The sequence below is a fragment of the Anabrus simplex genome, chromosome X, assembly GCF_040414725.1.
Source record: "Anabrus simplex isolate iqAnaSimp1 chromosome X, ASM4041472v1, whole genome shotgun sequence".
NCBI classification, from domain to species: domain Eukaryota; kingdom Metazoa; phylum Arthropoda; class Insecta; order Orthoptera; family Tettigoniidae; genus Anabrus; species Anabrus simplex.
Genome location: NC_090279.1, coordinates 196,089,592 through 196,111,059, shown reverse-complemented (window position 1 = coordinate 196,111,059; position 21,468 = coordinate 196,089,592). Strand labels below are relative to the sequence as shown.

Sequence of the window (21,468 nt, the reverse complement as noted above, 5' to 3'; positions counted from 1 at the left end):
TTGGTGATGAGTAGAAACTCTCCAACTGTTCATCTAAAAATTGGAGATGCAGAGATGGATATTGTAGACAACTTCTAGTATTTAGGTAGTATTCTGTCATCAGACAATACCATACATCAAGAGATTAGTAACAGAATACAGAAAGCTTCCAAATTCTATCACGCTATACGTCAAATACTTTGGGATGAAACATTTCCTTTAGTTTCCAAGATCAGCTTGTACAAAATATATTTAGTACCTATATTGACGTATGGCCTGGAAGCAGCAACACTTACTGGACCAACAAAGAGTCGTCTTCAGACAACAGAAATGAAGTTCGTTCTTGTCTACAAAAAACAAAAATGGATAAAATAAGGAATGTGGATAACCGACAACAGCTTGGATTGGAAAGAAGCTTGCTGGAGACTCTAGAAATGAACAGATTGCAATGGTATGGTCACATGAAAAGAATGAACCCTCACAGGACTCCTCGAACATACTTTGACCACAATGTTCCTGGGGAAGAGACCAAGAGGAAGACCTCGTGATGTTTGAGAATAACAGATAAAAAGGACCTTGAAATTAGAGACGTGAGCTGGTGTCGCATATGTGAGCAGCATCTGTGGATAGATAGAACAAACTGGAGGAGGATCGTACACAACCGCACCTGGCTTGCTGGAGCGAAGAAATGATGATAACAACTAAAAACCCCTGACCCAGCCGGGAGTCGAACTCGGAGCCGCCGGATGACAGGCGGGCGTGTTGCCCCCTAGACCGCGGGGCCGGACAAGGAATGAATTAGCTGAAAAAGCAATACGGTTTGTACAAATTGCTTTTATTTTATAATTTCTAATTTCAGGCGATTTTTTTTTATTTTTTTTTTTTAAATAACTCTCAGGTTCTTCAGTCTGTCGAAACGTAAAAAAGGTCAGGTGGCTAAAATGGAATAAATAATTATTTTTTCTCCACAAAGCGTGGGAGTGACTGCCTTCACCTAATCGCCGCTACTGTGTCAAACAGCACCAAGGGGTCTGCTCAAGGCTACACGCCTCCATCGGATGGACGAATCGCCATCAACTGCGTCGTATGTCCTCATTTCATATGAGCACTGCAGAAAGGTTTGGAATTGAATCCAGGCTTTTGGCATGCGATCTAGTGATTAGAAATTGTATACCACCACCTCTCCTTCTCCTACCCTGCCGGCCAACATTCTGATGGAGAATTTTTTTTTTTTTTTTAACCATCGGGACTCAAATCGACTAGCCACGGCGGAAGACCATATAGACTTCATGCCTTAACTGTCATTGCCGCCAGGCGGGCGTCTGCATTTCAATATTTATATTTTACACCGGAAGCCCTTTCTGCTGCAACTCTTCTTATTTAGTTGGGCTTGAGATCGGCATTGAAATTGGCTGGCTTACTTAACCCAGTGGTACATGGTTTATACTGAGGAGAGATGATAGTTACGTGGGGAAAAAGATTAGTAGCCGTAATGACACCAGGGAAAACAGGTGGACCAAGAATGAGGTGGAGAAATATCATTGCTGTCCTGAAAGAGCTAGATTTGGAGGAGGGTTATGTATGATCGGATGAAGTAGAGGAGTAGAACCTGCACGAGCAACCCTTCAACATAGCAGGTTTAATAAAACTGAAGAAGAATGGAAGATACTGTGGCATTAGGAGGTATTAGCATTCATAACGTCAGTTGTTCATTAAGCATGTTTCTTCAGTTTTCACCATGTGACAAGACATTACAAGGGAACCTTAATGGTCCGTGTTCTCAGAAGAGAATTAAATTGAAATAAGAAATTAAGTGGTTCAACCTATTCAATGCAAGTAAATAAGAAATGTAGTGTTACATTCTTATTTGGTTAAAAGCGATACCTGGGTCATCATTAGCCGATTAAAAATACAAAAACAATGCATAGGGAAACAAAGAATTAAAGGACAAGTCTTTCACAAGAAGCAATATAAGACAATAGGGGTTAGGACTGCGCGATTTTAAATCATAAAATCCAGAAGAAGTCGAAGATCAGTCGTTTAAATGTAGCAAGGCGCAAGTCCCTGAAGAGTAGCACAACACACGCAATGTCCAGCACTTTGCCTTGAAATGTTTACGAGAAAAGGTGAACAGTTCATTAAACAAGCTTGCAAACACTGCCAGGCGTGAAGTCGCAGCACGATTTAATAAGTTTGAAGTCCCAAAATTGTGTAGAAGTCAAAGACAAGTTGCTTAAATAAAGTAAGATGGTAGCTCCTGAAGATCAGCGCAACATATGCAATGTCCGGCACTGTGCTTTTAAATGCCAATGAAACTCGGTGAATAGCTTAAAGAACAAGCCTGCCAGGGCCCCGTTTCATAAAAATAACTAATAATTTTACCTAATAATATTAGAATTCATAAAAATCATCATCATCATTTCCCCTTATCCAGCTCCTGCCGGGTCGGGGTATGTATGGCACTTCTCCATCTTCCTCTTTCCTTGCACTGTTCCTCTTCCACGATCTTGTCCCAGTCTAAATTTTGTCTTCCTATCCCAATTTCCTTCCTAACATCTTCATTTGTCACTCCGTCTTTCCTTGTCTTTCCTATCATACTTCTTAGGAATTTCATCTCACTGGCTTGAATTCTACTCTCTTGCCTGCTAGTCAGAGTCCAAGTTTCAGCTGCATAAGTCAGTATGGGTACATAGTACATTTTGTACATTATCTCTTTACTTTTCCTGGGTACTTCTTTACTCCAAACAAGTTTTCTTACACTTTGGTAGAATGCATTACCACCGGGCAAGTTGGCCGTGCGGTTAGGAGCGCACAGCTGTGAGCTCGCATCCGGGAGACAGTGGGTTCGAATCCCACTGTTGGCAGCCCTGAAGATGGTTTTCCGTGGTTTCCCATTTTCACACCAGGTAAATGCTGGGGCTGTACCTTAATTAAGGCCACGGCCGCTTCCTTCCCATTCTTAGGCCATTCCTGTCCCATCGTCGCCATAAGACCTATCTGTGTTGGAGCAACGTAAAAAAAAAAGAAAAGAAAAAAGAAAAAAAAAGGAGAATGCATTACCCTGTTGTACCCTCCTGCTGATCTCCATAATTATAAGTTAACCAAATTCTCTTTCATAAAGATTTACACATGGCTAATAAAATTGTATTCACTCATAGTATTAGTTCATTAATGTTTATCCCGGGGATTTCTTCCTGGCCTGTGCTTCCCACATCATCAGGACTGAAGCTCTGTCAAGATAGCCCCTTGGCAAATGTTATGAAACTGCGAAGCAGAAATGTGCTCGTCTGGGGCTGAAATGAAATTGATGTACAAGAATTGGGATTGATGAGGACAGAGCCCACCCGCCCATTTGAAGATGCAGTGTATGAAACGTTCCGAGCGAGTTGCCCGTGAGGTTAGGGCCACGTAGCTATGAGCTTGAATTTGGGAGATGGCTAGTTTGAATCCCGACTTATAAGCTATAAATTTCATTTTTGTTCCATATTGCAGTGCAATTATAAGAAATAAAGTGCAGTTGAATTGAAAAGCTGGACCCACTTGTCAATTTATTTCTTATATTTGAACTGTACTGTCAGCAGACCTGAAGATGGTTTCCTATGGTCTCCCATTTTCACACCAGGCAAATGCTGGGCTTGTATGTTAAATAGATGATGGCCACAACCTTCCCTTTTCTACTAGCCCTTTCCCATCTTCGCGTCACCGAAAATCTTCGATGCATTAGTGCGATCATAGGTAATAAATTTCATTATTCTGTTCACACTTGTTTCAGCTGAACTGAATTCTAGAAGATTGTGCATGTGCTAGTATTTTAAGTGTTTCACCTAAGTCTTCTGTAAAGTGCATTATTCTAATTGAAAAAAGAAAACCGAGAACTTACTGAAGACGTGTGGTTGTGAAGAGTGTTTTAACATCCAAATCTTTACTTGACTTGCACTGAACTTCAACAACACACACACTTGCTTACAACTTATTATTGTAATTTGGGTCCACCTTATTCAATACATAAAAATTGTTGCATAGATTTAATTACAACATATATTTCTATCAGTACTAGTTTCGACGTACCTCTGCGTCATCAGTTGATAGAAGTTTGTAGAAAAATTGACAATCATATAAGTTTATCAACGTCAAATCGATCACAATTTAAACCATATTAAAACATGAAACTGTGTTAAAAATATACTGTCTCTAATTTCATATTTTCTATAAGGTCAAGACTTGCGAGTCTTATGCTATAAACTGATAAAAACATATGCAAACCGGTTTGCTCACTTGTAATATAAAGTGGATTTAAAAGAACAACAAATTAAAATAGAATAGTCTTGAAGCACCATGTGCTTAATTTATTGCACTTCTTAAAACTTAACGTAGTAGATATAATTCAATAAAAACTAGTGTCCCTTTAATGGAGCAATCCTAATGAGGTGGAAACGAGCAATAAGTCCTTTGAGATATTATCAAGAACAACGTTCCCAGTTCTGTGCGGACCTGTAATAATAAGAATGTAATAAACTATCATTTCACACTTGCTTCATAAATGTTACCTGTAATTCATATCTTGCCTTAACCTGATTTTGACTGATGATGGTCTCTAGCAAGACCGAAACTAGTTTCATGAAATATGGGACTTTTTTAAGGTTACAATAAATAGTATTGAATATGTGGAAACCTTTAGTTTTTGTTTTACATTGCATTAATGCGATGTTGAACAACTAATCTCCGGGCCACCTTCTAAGCAGACTAAAACGGAGGAGAAGGTATAGGCCAGGGGAAGATGTGGGGGGGAGAGGGGCAAGCATGGCGCGTGTTTCATGCCTTCTGTCAGCACGGCAACAGGGTACCCAATGTAGAGCTGCCATCCTGACTCGGTAGATGTCTTGGCCATGTGGATTCAGTTACTATCCAATTATTTTTAAACCAGCAGTGGCAGTATGGGACTCCACTGATACAAATACGTCACAGTGCATTAATTCTTTCAAATGTGCTCAAGTTACAACCGGTGAGCTGTGCTGTGTTACAGTTATTGGAGCAGAACTTTTAATCGCGTGCTGGCTCATTTGGCAACCGAGCCAAGTGTGGCGAGGCAATGACATTACTCCCGCTTTAGTCTGTTCAAAAGCTGGTCCGTAGTATAGCAAATATATATATATATATATATATATATATATATATACATACAATAAGTGAAAATTTTCCTTCTTTTGTATTTCTGTGCTACTTCTCCCTCTTTCCACATAAACTGTTAATTGTGTTTATCTACAAGCGCGAATCAAAAAGTAAGTTAAACTTCCAAGTTATGGCCATTTATGAACCACCTACACATAGGCAACATGGCTATGGTAACATACAATGTAAGTTCACTTTTCCACATAATCCCCAAGAGAATGTAAACATTTCTTGGAACGGTCAACCGACTTTTTGATTCTGGATGCATAGAGATCACCTCCAGCGCTATGTAACCTCCTGGAGACAGCTGCTTTCATCTTCTCATCATTCCGGAATTGTCGTTCACCGAGATCCTTTCTCAGCTTACCAAACACATTATAATCACAAGGCACTAAGTCTGGACTGTATGGAGGATGTTGCCATACCTTCCACTTGAATCGCTGCAGCAGTTCGGACGTGTGAGGTGTTATCGTGCAACGAAATCACACCGGTGCTCAATTTTCCCTGCTGCTTGTCTTTAATTGCCTTGCACAACTGGTTCATTGTTTGACAATATGAAACCGAGTTGATTGTCGTGTCTTTCGGCATAAATTCCACGTGCACCACACCCTCTATGTCGTAGAACACTGTTACCATTACCTTTCCTGCTGAAGGTTGGACCTTGGGCCTTCTTTTGTGGTGGTGATGTGGTGTGCACCCTCGATCCCATCCACATGGTCAACATTTGCAACGGTACTGAACGTTGCAGGCCTGCCTTCGCAATATTCATCCGTGAGAACCGTGTGTCTGGCGTCAAATTGCTTACACCACTTTACAATACCTGGGCGATAAATTGCACGCTCGCCATATACAGCAGTGATTTCACGATAAATGCCCGTACAATTGAACTGTTTAGCCCATAGAAATCTGATCGTTGCACGCACCTCCAATTTGGAGTGAATTTCCAGTTGATGCGCCATTGAGCCTAGCCCGCTCTGCAGACATGACACGGCGGGATACCACACCAACCTTCCTATAAGACGTGACAGCAGTTACTGTAGCTTGCTCCGCATTGGCCACGGTCACGACACACAGTGTGCTATATATGACAAGAGGGTAAATAATATTACTAAGACCAAGACTAATGTAATATTATTTACTTGATATATTGTATTGAAAAGGTGGACCCTCTTGTCAATTTATTTCTTATAATTGCACTTCGATATGAACAAAAATGAAAGTTATAACTTACAACACAGCGTGCTCTCGCGGCGAGCTAGTGTAACTTACTTTTTGATTCGCCTTCAAAATTACATATTCCTCTTCCTATTGCTATATTTCTGTACATGATTTGTCACTTATTTGTTTCTTTCTCCGGTGTGATGTAGATTTTCTTTATTGCAGATTGGAGCAATCTGGATCCTGAAGTAGGAACGGCGATGCTGAAGTGGGTGTACACGGATGTGGTGGACTTCACGCGTGGTGACAACTTCACTCTGGACCTGATGCGCTGTGCAAATAAGTTCAAGTTGGAGGATCTTGTTGCTAAGTGAGTACGGTAGCTACATTGCTACAAAGTTGTTGTTTGTCTAAAGACAAAATTTAGTTTTTCAGAGCTAATAATTAGGGTCGGTGTTTTCATTGCGCCGGTCGGACGTACTAAACTATTCACAAATTCGTGTGATGTCATCGGAGCTGCAAGTAAGGCTTGTATCCGCTTCGAAGCAGAATTGTTGTTCTTCTCTGACGGATTACGTTCGTGGTCTTACAGGCAAGATTTTCCCCCCATTTTCTCTATCTCGAAAAGCCAGAGGGTTCTAATACATGTGAAAATACGGTACTCCAGATTGGCACGAACCGCTGAAATAGGCATTTATAAAACCGATTTGGCTAAATTCGACAAGAAGAAGAGATGGAATGATAGGACATTAAAGAAAAATATTTTTTGCTATTTTGCTGTACGTCGCACCAACACAGATAGCTCTTATGGCGACTATGGATTAGGAAAGGCTTAGGAGTGGTAACTTAGTGGTGGCCATGGCCTTAATTAAGGTACAGCCCCAGCATTTGCATGGTGTGAAAGTGGGGAAACCATGGAAAACCATGTTCAGGACTGCCGACAGTGGTGTTTGAACCCACTATCTCCTGGATGCAAGCTTACAACTGCGCTCCCCTAACTCCTTGACCAACTCGCCCGATTGGACACATCAAGACACCCAGGACTTGTTCGGTTGTTTTTTGAAGAAAGTGTAGGCAGTAAGAATGGTGGGCGTAGACCAAGGTATGAATATTGCAAGCAGATTAGAGCAGATGTAGGATGCAGTTGTTACGTTGAAATGAGAAGGTTAGCATAGGATAGTGTGGCATGGAGGGCTGCATCAAACCAGTCTGGACTAATGATGATGACTCAAACAACAGGCACAATAAAATCAACAAATTGTTGGTAAAAAGAGCTTAAAACTGATTTTCAGTAGAACCTCGATAATCGAAATCGGTTAATTCAAAATCCCGCCTAATTCGAAGCAGCTTCTGTTCCCAGAAACATGAGGTACGGTTTTGCAAGTTATTTAAACGGTTTAAATCGAAATACGGATAATTCATAATTCAAAGAACAGTGCCGGTCCCTGTTACCGAAATTCACACTTTTAATTCAAAATTGCCTCAACATTTAAGAAAGTTAGTATTTTTCAGAGTAATTTAAATTCAAAATTTATCCGGGTCATGATATAATGCTTCTTCCGGAACCTGCTGGGGTTGTTTTCTGTACTTTCACTCACTTCAGTGCGTCTACAGTGTGCTTCGTATTTGCTAAGTTCGAGTAAAATCACTGTGCTGTGTTGTAAACTTGTAATCCAGACTGAAGCAAGGGACTTTCTCCCCTCGTCATAGAAAAGTTCGATAAGCCACGACGTTTTGAGGACATTGGGTATGTACTTTCCGTGCAAGTACAGGACATCTAAAATGCATACAGTACAGTAATTCAATGAATAAAGGAATTGCGCAGGGGAGCCAGCCTAGATGTCTTCTCGTCTTTGAATCTTGCTTCTTCTTCTTTCGTTGCGTGAGGTTATGTTTGCCTGAGAGTTGTCCATGTGCGTCATTTGAATACTGTAAATGCACCTTGTTGGATACATTTTAGAAATAGTTTATTTCTATGGCATTTGAAAGGTTTAAACTGTGTATCAAGGTTAATTGCATGCATTAACAGGTCTTAAGAATATTTTGTGACTCTGTAAGGGTTGGCATATCTGAACTACAAGTTGGCGGTTAATTCGAAATCACATAATTCAAAGTCCGATTTTTGCGTCCCAACGACTTCAAATTAACGAGGCTTTACTATATCTTAAAAGCCTATGTTTCCATACATAGGAATAAAATAGGCAAAATCTTATCACTACTTATAATTTCGTAGCTCTTGTTTCTTGGCTTATATGTGGAGTCAAGATATGTTGTTGAACTGAGTGTGGCTGATGGGAAGTTCTGGTTCATAATTCCGCTGGAATTTTTTTTGACTTCATTATTTCACCCCAGCTGTCTGAGGTTTTTATTGCTTTCACTGCTTGAATAAGAGACTGATTTTACTGTCTCTAACTGACGGTTTATAGCAGCTGGATTCATTTGCTTCACTAATCTACAAAGCGTAACAAGTTTTAATAATAATGTTATTGGGTTTACGTGCCACTAACTACTTCTACGGTTTTTGGAGACGCTGAGATGCCAGAATTTTGTCCCGCAGGAGTTCTGCTATGTGCCAGTAAATCTACCGACATGAGGCTGACGTATTTGAGCACCTTCAAATACCACTGGACTGAGCCAGGATCAGACCTGACAGGTTGGGGTCAGAAGGCCAACGCTTGAACCGTTTGAGCCATTCAGCCTGGCTGACAGTTTTAAGAATACAGTTCATTGATTGTTGCATATCACTAATGTATTTGACTGTGTTACATACAGGGTGGCGCACGAAATGTCATACACTGGAAATTGTTTATAGAAAATGTCATGTACAACTTATTGAATACAAAATGGCGTTACAACATTCACTGCCATGTGCATGGGTAGTCCGTGTGCAGGACATGTACAACAGCTTCGAGACGAACCCTCATGTTCGTGATCACTCTATGACACAAGTTCTCACTCAACCCTCGGAAGAAAGTCACAATGGCCACGTGCAATTGCTGTACATTTTCTGGTTTCGGCAGTAGATTGTCTCCATCAAATATCCCCACAGGAAGAAGTCGCAGAGATGGAGATCGGGGCTATGCGATGGCCAGATTGAGCCACTCTGAAAACGAGCGGGATATCGATGGGACATCACACGGGGCCTAAAATGTTCATTCAGGAAGTCCAGAACAACATTTGCGGTGTGCGGATGAGTTCCATCTTGCATGAACCATTGTGTATCTATTGGTAGTTGCGATGCAAAGAATTCTGGAAGGAAACTGTTCGTCAACATGTCCAAGTAACACGCACTATTGACTGTGTCATTGAAAAAGATTGACCCAATAATTCCATGACTGGAAATTGCAGCCCACACACACACTTTCACACCATGACTTTCAACCTCGTGCACAATAGCAGGCCGTTCTTTCGCCCAAAACCGGACATTCTGTTTGTTCACTGCACCATTGAGATAGACGTGTGCCTCATCACTGAACCTTGTGTTGTGCAATACAGGATCACCTTCTGCAATAGCCCATGCAGCAAACTGTACTCGCTGTTGCTTGTCGAGCACCGTTAGTTTATGACCTGTTGTTATTTTGTATGGAAACACATCAAGGTCAGACTGCAGTAATCTCTGAATTGACCGATGAGAGATGCCCAGCTGAACACATGCAGTTCTGGTGGATTTAGAGGGGCTCCGAGCCACAGCCGCTCTCACAGCAGCAATATTTTTCCGGTGAGCGGACTGGCTTGTGGCGGGGCCGTTTTCTCTCCAGCATGTTGCCTTCTGTTTTAAATTGTGTGGCCAGTCTGTATACCGTCTGCCGGCAAGGAGCCCACCGAGTATGGAAATGAACACGAAACCTTTCCTGGGTCTGAGCTACGCTCTTTGTTTCTGCATAAAGCAACACTATCTTCACCTTCTGTTTACGCGTCAATCTCCCTTTGTCCGCCATGCTGTATAACTGGCAGCCGGTACGCATGCGCGACATGTGGTGCTGCCTATCGGATCACGCATGAAATAAGGTTTCTGTTCACGAAAGGACATGGTGGTCAGCTCAGGTTTACACATTTTATAAAACATTTCCGATGTATGACACTTCGTGTGCCACCCTGTAATAATCTGACAATGTGGGGTGCTGTACTTATATATAGTGTACAGCCTCTGAATTATTGTACCGTCTCTCGTAGGGATTGTGAATTAAGTTAAATTTTTGTTCTACATAGGGATAGTGTATTGTTTCCTCTTCCTTCTGGTAGATATATCAACTTTCTCCATTGACCCTTTCGTTTCCACTGGCCAACTCGGTATGTTACCGAGTGCATTCAGCTGTGAGCTTGCATTCGGGAGAATCCCACAGTCGGCAGCTCTGAAAATGGTTTTCCGCTGTTTGCCATTTTCACACAAGGCAAATGCTGGGACTGTACCTTAATGCCATGCCTGCTTCCTTCCCACTCCTAGCCATTTCCTATCCTATCAGCGCCTTAAGATCTATCTGTGCTGGTGCGACATAAAGCAACTTGTAAAAAAAAAAAAATACAAGTGCACGTAAATTCAATAAGGTGGAAGTGATAACATAAATGATAAAATTGTGATGATAGACAGTGACAGCTGTTGGTTGCTTGGATTTTCTGATGTTATACTGTATTGGTCATTGCGCCATGACCTAAGTGATCAATGGAATCTTGTCGAGAGTCATCCTCATCATCATACGCAGTATCGGCTGTTGGCCACGTCTGCTTGGAATGTAAGGCTCTCAGTCTGCTCTTGTCTTCCCACCACTTCTCCCTCATCATTCTTGCCCAGTGCTCTCCTCTTCTCTGTACACACTCTTCCACTCCTTTTATCCACCTGTCTCTCGGTCATTTTCCTGTTATCTCCCACAAGTCCAACCCCTCATCCACGTGGGAGATGGGCAACGTCATCAGGTAGGGAATGAATAGCCCGTGGGGGTGAAGTACAGTGGGGACCATGTGTGTCCTGAGACCACTATGGTAGCTGTGAATGCCCTACAAGAATCCTGAAAAAATGGCAGCTAATGGGGCTCTGGTGACAGGCCTAGAAAGTCGATAATGGATATCAGCCTGCTTTCAAGAAAATAAGGATGAATGAATGTCTAAAAATCGCCTTCCTCCCCGCTCCCCCACCCCATTTTGTTCTGTACTTACCAAACACTGCAGGCTTCAGCAGGCTTGTCTAAATCTTACAAAACCTGTAGCTACCAATGAACCCTAAGATGGAAAGATGAAAAATGCATTGTATCTGCAGCATAATACAGGTAACCACGAGCCACTTCAGAGTCTGTCAAAAAGCGACAAAGCCTGGAATGTGCCTGAGAGAGCAAGTATAAATCAAGGAAATCAGGATGGCAGCTTGAGTTGCCGAGTTGATGGAGTAAGTGGAGGTGAGTAAAATTATTTCAAGAATAAAATTATTGTGTCCACCTATTCAATACAATAGGGAACATGCATGATCCGGGGTTTTAATTTAAAATATGCTAATCTGATTCAAAATTGCATGCAGAATTCAAAAATGTGATCAGAATGTACAAATAATAACTCCAAACATGATAAAAATCTACGAAAATGTCACGTCACGCAAGTACGCGATCTCATTGGCCTGACGTCATCGTACAGGTTGACTGAATTAGCAGACGAAATAACACATAGTGTGCTGTGAGAAGCAGGATACACTTCGTGTATTTCTACTTTATGTTAGTGTCTAGTATGGTTAAATTCGAGGTCTATACATTGGATACTTATCTGAGTGGTATATTTTAGACTTAAAATGAATCCTGCGCAGACAGTGAGGCAGAAAACTTATAAATGGTGTAGAGTTCCGATGTGCAATAGTACATCGCATACCATACCAAACAAATTGTTTATAAACGTTCCAAAGACGCTAAAAGTAGGGAGAAATGGATTTTGGCGAGCTGGAGAAATGCTGGTGATATATCGGAAAAGTCTAGTTTATTTTTTTGAAGATTTTAACGTAAGATGAATTTGTTTGAATTTTCAAATCACTTTTCCATGTCAGCTGTTCTAGTGGTAAAACTTTAAATTTTAATGTATGATGCTTTATTTAAATGCTTCATTAACATCTTGGAATATGAAAGTAATAAACAGTGCATTAAATAATACTGATTATTAAAGTATTCTCCAAACCTAACCTATGTTTTGGGTGATCCATGTCAAGATAATAAATCAAAGGGGTTATGAACCATTTTGACAGCTCTAATTCTACCAATATATCTTGGCATGGGACAGTTATGTATGTCTTTATTGAAGAGCTTAATTGGTAAAGAAATTTAGGCTATATCTAAATACTCTATAATGTAACAAAGAATAGGCGTGTACATCATGAAAGGAAACAACGTGAATTTAACAAATGTATAACTCTACACAAAACCAATGCTTGTCTGTTGGGGTCTTATAAGTTAACAATGCTCAATTATAATAATTATCATAATATTAATGAAATAAATAACATAATTGCACACAGGTCAAAATAGTGATGTAGGTGTTTAAAATATTATCCAACTTAGCCTAAGTTTTAGGTTATACAAGCCAAGTCAATAAACCGAAGGGTAAAAATACCGCGCGAGTTGGCCGTGCGGTTAGGAGCACGCAGCTGTGAGCTTGCATCCGGGAGATAGTGGGTTTTGAACCCCACTGCTGGCAGCCCTGAAGATGGTTTTCCGTGGTTTCCCATTTTCACACCAGGCAAATGCTGAGGCTGTACCTAAGGCCACGGCCGCTTTGTTCCCATTCCTAGGCCTTTCCTGTCCCATCGTCGCCATAAGACCTATATGTGACGGTGTGACGTAAAGCAAATAGCAAAAAAAAAGTAAAAGTCACAGTACCCAAAGACATTGCTGTATTGAACGACTAAAATGTCACCAGGACACTTTTCTTTCCTGATATGCTCAGCTTGTTAAAAGCCAAATGTAATTAATGTTACTGGCTTTACGCCCCGCTAACTATTTCTACGATTTTCGGAGACGCCGATGTGCAGGAATTTAGTCCTGCAGGAGTTATTTTACGTGCCAGTTAATCTACCGACACGAGGCTGACGTTTTTGAGCACCTTCAACTACCACCGGACTGAACCAGGATCGAACCTGTCAAGTTGGGGTCAGAAGGCCAGCACCTCAACAGTCTGAACCACTCAGCCCGACTTGTGAAAACTAGATGAAGTCATATTTATCTTTATCATGTTTACCTTTTTCCCTCCATAAAGATATTTAATTCTCTTTCATGGGCCCCGAAAGTGGGTAGGCCAGTTGTCCCAACCATAAATATATATTTTTTTGGGAATGATAGTACTATGATGTTTCTTTCTTTCTTTCCTTCTTTCTTTCTTTCTTTCTTTCTTTCTTTCTTTCTTTCTTTCTTTCTTTCTTAATCGGTTTATCCTTCAGGGTTGGTTTTCTCTCGGGCTCAGCGAGGGATTTCACCTCTACCACTTCAAGGGCAGTGTCCTGGAACGTGAGACTGAGTATGGTGATGAAACTGGTGAGGAGGGCCATTACCTCGCCCAGGCGGCCTCACCTGTTATGCTCAACAGGGGCCTTGTTGGAGGATGGGAGGATCGGAAGGGATAGACAAGGAAGAGGGAAGGAAACGGCCGTGGCCTTAGGTGCCTGGAGGAGAAGTAGGAAAATACGAAAAACCACTTCGAGGATGGCTGAGGTGGGATTCGAAACCCTTCTACTCAGTTGACCTCCTGAGGCTGAGTAGACCCCGTTCCAGCCCTCGTACTATTTGTTTTCAACTTTCATGGCAGAGCCGGGAATCGAAACCGGGCCTCCGGGAGTGGCACACATTAACCACTACACCACAGAAGCGGATTAGTACTATAATGCTACCTATATGTTTATGTTAGTGCTGAAATCTGATTTCTTACTTTACTAATGCTGAAAGCCCGAAAATGTAATGTTATTCTTTAATAGGGGAATCAGTCTAGAAGGAAATGTTGAAAGTGATGTGATATCTATCCAGGTTCGTTGTTATCCTAATACTATGGTTTACAGTACATTGCACGTATATAAAAGATGACACTTACAAACTTGCTTGTTATCCGCGAATTTCTGCGGCCACAAAAGTCACTATTTTTCAAGAATGATGACATTTACAATGACAGATTGTCTGATTGTGCTGTTTTGAACCTTTATTCTGTCGTTTTGAAGTTATTCGCAATCATGAATAATAAACAATCGGCTTTTAGCAACGGCTGATGCACAACGGCTGGTAGAGCTCCATGCGGTACTGGATCGTGACGTCACAGCGCGCCGCTTACGTCAGAGGCCGTTTCACTCGCCTTGCGGAAAGGCACTATTAAATATTTTTTTAATGGTAGAAAACAAGGCAACATACCACAATGTAATACGTTTACGTACTATTTCATTGGTGTACTTTTCAAAAAAATATTTTTGAAAATGATGCATGTTCCCAATTATATTTTGTAGTGATTAAATTCTACATGAATTATAAACACTAGTTAGGAACATGTTTTGCCCTAGTTTTGGGCATCTTCAGCCTAATACTAATCTTAAGGTACTAAATACAATGGTCTTATGCTTTAAAAAAAAAAAAAGAAAAAAAAAAAAAAAGAGGAATTTTTTACAAAAGTTGTGCTTTGGAGCAAACTTATAATAAAAATAATAATCTTAATGATGTCATTGACAACAAAAATCCATTATATGAGGCAACTCCGAAGTTAATCCAGGCCGTAAATAAGAATAAAATCCCCCAGTATGTTTAAATCACAGCACACATGCGCTCCAATTGCCACGCCTAATGCTGGGCCCGCCCAATCCAATTCGAGTAACGCCTCTCTACCAACAACACAGACGCACAAATTGAAACTCACTCCCCCTTCCCCTCTACGCTCCACCCCTCCGTTACTGCATCAATACTTCACTAGAAGTAACAAGGTTAGCCGTTCAGACACAACCGGAACAAGTGGTTCCAGCTAACATCTGACAGGACAAGTAAGTTCGTCCACTTTTATGGGGTAAACACTTTTACTTTACAATTATTATATTGGGCTCTACTTTCATCATTCTAAATTCCTTTTTTCTCTTATTCAGTTACAAACAACTTGTAATTCCTCCCAAGGTTGAACAATGCACCAACGGGAACATTAATCGACAAGAATGGCACAGTATTCCAAAAAATTTTATCAGATGAGCATAATGAATGATATCAACAATATGTTTCCAACATACATGTTTTAACCTATAAAATATTACCGTCCAACCATGCTTCTTTCTAAAGGAATATTCAAACCCAACTGTTCGGCGTTATACCACGGTTCTGGTTTTGTAACAATATACTTACGACATAGGTGACCATAACCACCTTTGAATGAACCAACTGTAAAACCTTCAACCTAATGTTCACTCATACAGTTGGAGAAGCCCCAGTTCACGCTGTGATCAATCTCTAATCAAATGAACACATTTGCATAAACTTTCAACCATACAGTAGGAGAAATGCAGTTTACACTTTGGACGTTTTCTAGTTATTGTAAAATAAAATAATTTATGCTTCCTTGTTCACAAATTCTGGTTTTAAAATTAATGTACATATTGTAAACTATGTAAATATCACCTAAAGCACAACTTTTGTAAAAAATTCCTTTTTTTAGCATAAGACTATTGTATTTAGTATTTAGTTCCAATGTTTAATAGATTTAAGACTTGACCTTAAGATTAGTATTAGGCTGAAGATGCCCAAAACTAGGGCAAAACATGTTCCTAACTAGTGTTTATAATTCATGTAGGATTTAATCACTACAAAATATAATTGTATTGAATAGGTGGACACAGTAATTTTATTCTTGAAAGAATTTATTTATTGTATCTTCAATACAGAACAAAATGAGATTAGTTACTTGTTACTTGTAAGTGGAGGTGGTCGGGCCGACTTGCGACCAACGCGTTATGATGGACCACTGCTCTGATGAAGTGGGCACGACGGTAGTGTCAGGAGATCATGTGTCAGATGGTAGAATTACATCCATTACCAGGTAGGGAACAATTGTATTCTCGCGACCCACTGTTCTTCGATATCAAAGGGAAAGAAAGAGGTTTATATTTAGGAGTGGATGCCAGCAGGCTAGAGTAGGTTATCCTATATTTATAAAAAGTTTTATCTAGTTTTCTCCTGTGTTATGCTTCAGCACTGTTTCATTTCCTTATTCCCCAGAACATGTGTGAACATCACTGATCCGTAGACTATTAGTTATCACACCACACAGAAAAAGAATTTTTATTTACTTGTATGTTAATGTTTCATTGCTAGTCTTAGTTGCCTTCCATCTGCTTTAGGTGTGAGAAGGCTCTGATGGCTTCAGTCAACGTACGAAACTGTGTTCGTTTCTACACGACTGCGGATGAGATCGGAGCCGACACGCTCAAGGAACATTGTTCAGGACTCATCTCCGCTCACTGGGTAAGATACAGCTGTTGCTGCGTGAAATACATTTGGAATTTTTTTTGTGTTGTCATTTTATTGTGTTTTTTATAATCGTCATCTCTTATCTAAATGTAGTTGGCTAGGGGAAATAAAATTCCTCTCCAATTTCCTCCACAAATCACCACTCCTGTCCAAGCTGTCGTCTTAAAATGGTCTCTGGTATATAGGTCTTCTTAAACCTAGACATAAAAGAACTCCTGCAGGACCAAATTTCTGGCAGCTCTACATCTCTAAAAATTGTAAAAGTATTTAGTGGAATGTAAAATCAATATTATTATTATTATTATTATTATTATTATTATTATTATTATTATTATTATTATCGGGCTAAGTGGCTCTCAGTGTTCATGCGCCATAACTACGGAACCAAGCTGTGGATTTGACCCCACTGTCGGCTGTCCTGAGAACGGTTTCCTGCGGTTTACCCATTCTCTCTTCCAGGAGAATACCGGAACTGTTCCTTTTCATAGGCCTACACCTGATTCCTTGCACTTCCTTACTCAAGTACATTCACCATCATTGACGTCATCTTTATCAGTTTTTCATCAGGAGGGGCATCCGGCCATAAGAGAATACCATATAATTTCATCTCGTCTCATGCCCTACTCCGTAACAGGAAACTGAAATAAGGGGGTGAGCATACGTACGTACATACATTCTTCTTCTTAGTCTGTTAATATTGTTAATCATTATCGTCATCGTTGACTATCTCGAATTGCCCTGCTTTGCTGTGTGAGCCCCCTCCATTTTTCTCTGTCCATGAACCACTGTTCTCTCATAATCTTCTCCAAATCTTGTCCTCTCTCCTCGACATCTTTCTTCACCAGATCTGTGGGTCTGCCCACTGGTCTTTTTCCTTTTACTTCTCTTTCATATTCTCTTCTTGCAGTCCTGCTACATGGCCAAACCACTTCAGTGTTGCTTTCTGAATCCTCTGTAGTAGGAAGTTATTCTTTCTTTATTTATTTATTTGCTGGGGCCATTGAGGACATTTGTTACGTTTAGCAGTGACCTTTGTTTCCTTTTTGAGCCCAGAATTCCCTCATTGTTTCTGAGTGGGCCTGCTTGCGTTCCTGTGCGCAAGGGATACCATGTCTTCTTTTCAGTAGTTAGTCTCTGTTTAGCTCGTTTGTCACTTTTTTTTTTTTTTTGAAAAGGACCTCTGTCAAAGGCGTCTTCTGGTTTGGTCTGTAGCACTCGAAGGTCTTCTTCGATATTTCTAAACCAAGGCATCGTGCTTTTAGATTTTGATTCAAGCAAGTTGGTCAACCTGTTTCCGTCCATTCTTGTGAGGGGACCGCAAAATTGTACCCGTCTTTTGCAGATCGTGTCTCTAATTTCTTGGTGGATTCCCCTAATGATTCTGCTCTCCTTTTACTCCAATCCTTCAAGGAGTTCTTTATTGGCATTTAGGAATAGGGTTTTGACTGCATATATAACTGATGGCTTCAGAACTGTTTTATAGTGACGTATCTTAGTGTTTTGGGAAAGGTATTTTTGTATTGTAGATCGTGCATAACATTTGGTAGGCTATTTCAAGTTTGCGCATAAGTGCTTCCTTGTCCATTCCTTTTGTCAGTCCATTATATTCTTCTTCTTCCTGAAGCGTTTTTGCTTATGCAGGTCATTCAGAGCCTCTTTAATCTTCTGTTTTTTCCCCCACAATCTATCATTCATCATTGTCTGCCACTGTAGTCCTCTCTGATTTATGCATCCTCCACCTGATCCGTTCCTCTTGTTCATGATCTTCCATTTGGTCTTCATCCAGATTCTGTCCATTCCAGAGCTCTTCTTTGACACGGCCTAACAATTTCAGCCTATTTCTCTCCATAGTTTCTTTTAGGGGGTTTCATGTTTCATTTCTTATCTTGTCCCTCCTCAATTTACTCAAGATCCCTCACAGAAAGCGCATCTCTGTCACTTGTAATCTGCTCAGATCTTTTTTTTTCCAAAGTCCAACATTATGATCCATATGTCAATATTGGCAAATAATACGATTTATATATTTTTATTTTTGCTTTCGTAGGTCATTTACAATTTCTAATTATGTCTGATACACAGCAATAAACTTTTGATTAATTTCCTATCCTCTCCGAAATTTCTTCCTTGATGTTTTCGTTCCCAGTTAGCATACTTCCTAGGTATTTACAAGCATCTACTTTAAAAAATTTCCATTACACCTAACATCCTTCATTTTTCTGTTTTCTCTACTGATTTTCATTACCTCAGTTTTCGTTAAACTTATTTCCATGCCTGCTTCTTCAATTGTTCTCTGCCAGATATTTAGTTATTCTCCCAGTTTTAGTCCATTTTCTTCCCATATCATCACATCATCTAAATATCAATCAATCAATCAATCAACCAATCAATCGCTACTGATCTGCATTTAGGGCAGTCACCCAGGTGGCAGATTCCCTATCTGTTGTTTTCGTAGCCTTTTCTTGAATGATTTCAAAGAAATTGGAAATTCATTGAACATCTCTCTTGGTAAGTTATTACAATCCCTAACTTCCCTTCCTATAAACGAATATTTCCCCAATTTGTTGTTTGAATTCCAACTTAATCTTCATATTGTGATCTTTTCTACTTTTAAAGGCACCACTCAAACTTATTCATCTACTAATGTCATTCCATACCATCTCTCCATTGATAACTCGGAACATACTACTTAATAATATCAATATAAATGGTCCATTATTGGACATTATAAATTTTCCAGCTATCTCATTCCTGGTTGCCAGCATTTCACCCCAATGTGCTAAGTTGGGCTCATCAGTTGGAAAATAGCACACCCACCAAGATGCATGGCTAGTGCCTATCGTGGAAGCCACTGTGTAGTTTACTTTGGGGCCACCAGCAGTGCCAATGCACTATTAGAGACTTTGTCTCATTACCAAAAATTGATAACTGCCTGGACATACCACTTGGTTGAGCAGCTCGTCTTGTTTCTTCCAAGTCTTCCCAGCCCAAACTTCGCAACATTTTTGTAACGCTACTCTTTTTTCGGAAATCAGCCAGAACAAATAGAGCTGCTTTTCTTTGGATTTTTTCCAGTTCTTGAATCAAGTAATCCTGGTGAGGGGTCCCATACACTAGAACCATACTCTATTTGGGGTCTTGCTGTGACTTTCATATCATTTGCTGTTGACCCTTGGAGAACTTTCTTCATAATGGTGTCCATCATTATATTAAAGAATACTGGTGAAAGTGCACTTCCTTATCAAACTCCTCTGTCAGTTCTAAACCATTCTGATTTTTTTTTCCATCTAATGTAACACATTTCAGGCATTTGTCATACATGTTTCTAATTCTGAATCGCATTTCTCTTGACAATTCCATTCTATACAGACCTTGGCATATCTATTATTATTATTATTATTATTATTATTATTATTATTATTATCTTCTTTCAGCTGCTTTGTCTTATTTTTTTTTTGTCTTTGTATTTTTCTCTTATTCTGACAGTTTTTTCATTTTATCCCTTTATCACATTTTAAAAATGTATTTACTTAAATGTATTTACTTCATAATAATTTTCATTTTTGTATTCTAGGATGACTTTACCAGTGAAGATTTTGCCCACATGACCGCCCCGCTGCTGTATAGAATGTTCAAGGCGAAGACAGGATTCCCTCTGCACGCAGCCGTTCGACTCCACCGCGAGGACGTGGTGTTCCTGTACCTGGTAGAAAACAACGCCACTGTGAGTCCTCATTTCATTGATTTTGCATGCAGGGATGGGATTCCGCAGCTTGGCCGTTTAATTTGCTTCAATTCCAGCTTCCTTTGGCAGTCTCCAAAGTGTGCCTGCCTAGATGTAAAAGATGTGACATTGCAACTACGACTACTAAATATTTCAGCGTGTGAGGAAAGGAAGCTTCGATTGCCTCACTTGTATTGAACTAGCTATTGCATATATTTGTAAAGAACATCAGTGCTATAAATCTAAGCCTCTGAAAGAGCTAACGTCTGCACTTTACTACCTATTCTCTTTCGAATGAACATGCTTCTACTTGTATTGTGGTTTTGGTGGTGATATCTCTTAAAACTTCCCTTTGAAAGGCTTTTCGTACTCATTAAATTTATTCACCTGTGGCGTAGGTTATTTTTCATGAAGATTGTCAGGTTTTCCCAGTATTTCTTCATCATTCAACAATCACCGGCCTTGAAGACAACGTACTGCCTTAACAAGTTGCTTCCATCTCTTCTGATCTCGTGTTTCTCTCTTCCAATCTTCTGCTATGCCGAACAGGTTTAGGTCTCTTTCCAGCTCTTCTCGTCATTGCAGCCTTCCGCATCCATCCCTGGAATTGATGAGAATCTATCTGTAGATGGCAGTATATGAAGATATAGTAATTGTCCTTCCACGCATTTATGTTCGTTCTTGTGTTGCTCCCTCTTTCCACTACGACCTGCCATTGTGTTTATTCTGCCGGGTTGGCAAAAATAAAACTGGCGTGCAAAATATTTATAAGACTGACATGAAATTGTCCCTTGTTCATGAACAGGAGAACTGCCCATTACAGGAAATGCTGTAAAACCGTGAATTTGATGCATCGGAGAACAGTAAGTTCAGTGTCCGGTGGTGCGTGAAGTGCTGCCACTGGTCCACGGATGACTGGAGACCCGTAATTTGGAGTGGTAAACAAGTCACGCTATGCCATGTGGCAGTCAGATATATTTACAATAGGACTGATGC

At 40.2% G+C, this 21,468-nt stretch overlaps 1 protein-coding gene across 1 annotated transcript in view; it reads left to right on the top strand.

Annotated features, from left to right (window-relative positions):
• LOC136886164 (rabankyrin-5) overlaps window positions 1-21,468 on the top strand; it is a 319,573-nt gene that overhangs the window by 27,465 nt on the left and 270,640 nt on the right. The window contains exons 4-6 of the mRNA XM_067158907.2: window positions 6,532-6,676; window positions 16,622-16,745; window positions 20,323-20,472. Of these exons, the coding sequence (XP_067015008.2) occupies window positions 6,532-6,676; window positions 16,622-16,745; window positions 20,323-20,472 (419 nt within the window). The remainder of the gene's footprint in view (window positions 1-6,531; window positions 6,677-16,621; window positions 16,746-20,322; window positions 20,473-21,468) is intronic.